This window comes from Penaeus vannamei, chromosome 28 (assembly GCF_042767895.1).
Source record: "Penaeus vannamei isolate JL-2024 chromosome 28, ASM4276789v1, whole genome shotgun sequence".
Classification (NCBI taxonomy): domain Eukaryota; kingdom Metazoa; phylum Arthropoda; class Malacostraca; order Decapoda; family Penaeidae; genus Penaeus; species Penaeus vannamei.
Window position 1 is genome coordinate 13,246,037 of NC_091576.1, and position 2,500 is coordinate 13,248,536.

Sequence of the window (2,500 nt, forward strand, 5' to 3'; positions counted from 1 at the left end):
TTACACCTGGTAAAGCAAATCATAAGACAAGCTTTGACTCTCATGCTAGTCACAGTCCTGCTCAGATGACAGAATCTCGTATACCCACTTTAGGCAACATTGGCCGTTCTCCCAGTAACTTAACCAGTGAAAGATCAAATGAGAGTCATGTCTTACCTGAGTCAAGAATACCAACCCTTGGTGCCATGGGAAGAAGTCCAAGCAGTCTCAATCATGAAAGTAAGGCAGAAAGTAGAATTCCAACTCTTAATAACATGGGACATAGTTCCTCCAACTTACTACATGATAAGCAGACTTCAGGAGAATCACGAATACCCACTCTTGGAAGCACAGGGAGAAGTCAAAGCAACCTTGGTCATGAAGCACCAACTACGCCAGAGTCTCGTATTCCAACAATAAGTGCAGTGGGTAGAACATCTAGTAACTTGACACGTGAATCCATTGGGTTGAAAAAGCCAGCCAGCTCACATGAAGGAGTCACAAAACCTGCATCAAATCTTAACACACCACAGCAGCTTAGAACTGCTGGGATGAATGGATCAGGTATTCCAAGTTTAGCCTCACAGGGGAGAAGCAGTAGCAGCTTAGGATCAGGCATCCCAAGTCCAAGTCCAACTTCTACAGGGTTAAGAACTGGCATCCCCAAACATGATGCAACAGATGGGCTAACCAAGAAGTCATTGGTGTATGGAGGAACAAGCCAAGTGTCCTCCACATCTCGCCTCCAGTCCCCAAGTTATTCAAGTGGTATTAGGCCCCCTGCCTATTCATCGGCTAGTCCTCTGCCCAGTCCAGCCCAGCACCCATCAAGCAATTTTACCCAGTCCCCAGGTTATTCATCTGGCATCCGACCACCCTCTATCAATTCGGCAATTAACACCCCAGGTATCCCACTGCCTTCTTCAGGATCAACAAGCCACCTGACCAATCCAGGGTCAAGAGGGTCAATCACATCAACAGGATCTGGTACTCGTATTCCAATGGTTGCAGGTGTGTAGAGTTTTGGGGTTTCTTTAAAGTTGCCAAGTAGAGTTTAGTGTGAAAAGTTTATATTTATGGGTTTAAAATTTGATACTGGTCTTCTAATTTTTAATTGATTTTTGAAACTTTATAGACTTACATAACTTCATTACTTGTTTGTATGTTTATTTATATTATTATTATTATGATATTTAGGGAGAGTATAGCTTCTTTTAATATATTTTTTGTAACAGGAAATTCTGCATCAAGACTCCCTGCACCTAATGCCAACAAGCACCGTGTGTCTCCATCAGCACAAAATGCAGATAACAAAACAAACAATTCAGCGTGGATGTTTGGCCAGCACAAAAATGCCCGTGTGGTATGTCAGAATGTACGTACGCTGGACTAACACAATAACAGTGAGGATACTGCGAAGCTTTCTTTTTCTTAGATAGGAGCAGTATTCCTCTTTGTTTTATGTATATATATATATAGTGTTTGATAAGAAAGATGCATATCTAACCAATGACTTGTATTCCAGTTTGCTAGTGCATATGATACTGACAAAATTGCTTCTTAAATGCCAGCAGTTTGAGCTAACTATCTTTAAGGCTAACATGCCTGACATGCTGACTTGGTGCTAAAAGCTATTAATAGCATTTATAAGTTCAAGCTTCTAGCTCATCAACTTGTCATAGAGCTGCCGCTGGCCAATTTTATAACCAAGATATATTTTTTTTCCTTAGATTTTTGTTCACTTAAAAGAGCTGCTGTAGTAGGCAGTTGAAAAGTGTTATAAGATACAGATTCAGGAAGAATGAGTTTTAACAATTGAATCAAATCCAGTGAGTAGAAATTCTACTAATACTGAAGTAGTTGGTGTTTTCTGCAATGGATAAACCACATTGTTATTGATAGGATTGAGATGTTCAGGGAATTGTTTTGCCATTATGTTACATCTCTTTCAGTTAATGGATGTTATGTTGTACTAAACTAAAGGGTTATCAGAAATAGGATGATAATTACAAACTATTCTGCAAGCATGATAAAGAGTTGGAGCAGAGGGGAAAGAATGAGAGAAAAAGAAAGGAGAAAATGAGATAACAGTGGACAAAAACATGAATAGAGAGAAAAATGTATTGGAGTGTAATAAACGATAAAACAGGAATAAAGAGGGAATATATTGGAATAAGAAAAGTGGGAAATTGCAGTTGATTATAAAGAAAGAGCATTAGGGAGAAGCAATTTAAATGAAGGGAAATAAGGAGAGATGGTAGAGGAAAGTGGAGGTCAATTTTTTTAGCATATAGTTGTGTGTTTGTGTGTGTAAACTCGTATGCATTTGTAGATGTTTGTGATGTGGATGAACAGTGAAATATCTCAGCTATTAGTTTTTGAGGATTTCTTAAGCAGCTGGTGAAGGATAAAGTTACTGCCTAATGTTTTTGCAATTAAGAGAGGTTCATTACAAGACCAAGACCACTTCTGGACCAGTCTTTAATTTCCAACTGAGTAGCATGTGCACCATGAGTGCAGT

General features: G+C 39.1%; 1 protein-coding gene across 8 annotated transcripts in view; it reads left to right on the plus strand.

Moving 5' to 3' along the window:
• The window catches only part of LOC113822104 (leucine-rich repeat-containing protein 7), a 32,496-nt gene that overhangs the window by 21,425 nt on the left and 8,571 nt on the right, over nucleotides 1-2,500 (plus strand). For 5 of the 8 annotated variants that reach the window (XR_011399725.1, XM_070141834.1, XM_070141832.1 and 2 more), the window contains 2 exons: nucleotides 1-990; nucleotides 1,215-1,354. The exon at nucleotides 1-990 is cut by the window's left edge and continues 517 nt beyond it. Coding sequence is in view for 6 of the 8 variants with exons in the window: in XM_070141834.1 (XP_069997935.1) it covers nucleotides 1-990; nucleotides 1,215-1,354 (1,130 nt within the window). In the remaining 2 variants the exon portion in view is untranslated. Of the gene's footprint in view, nucleotides 991-1,214; nucleotides 1,383-2,500 lie in introns of all 8 variants that reach the window. The other 3 variants (XR_011399726.1, XM_070141835.1, XM_070141837.1) reach the window with 2 other exon arrangements.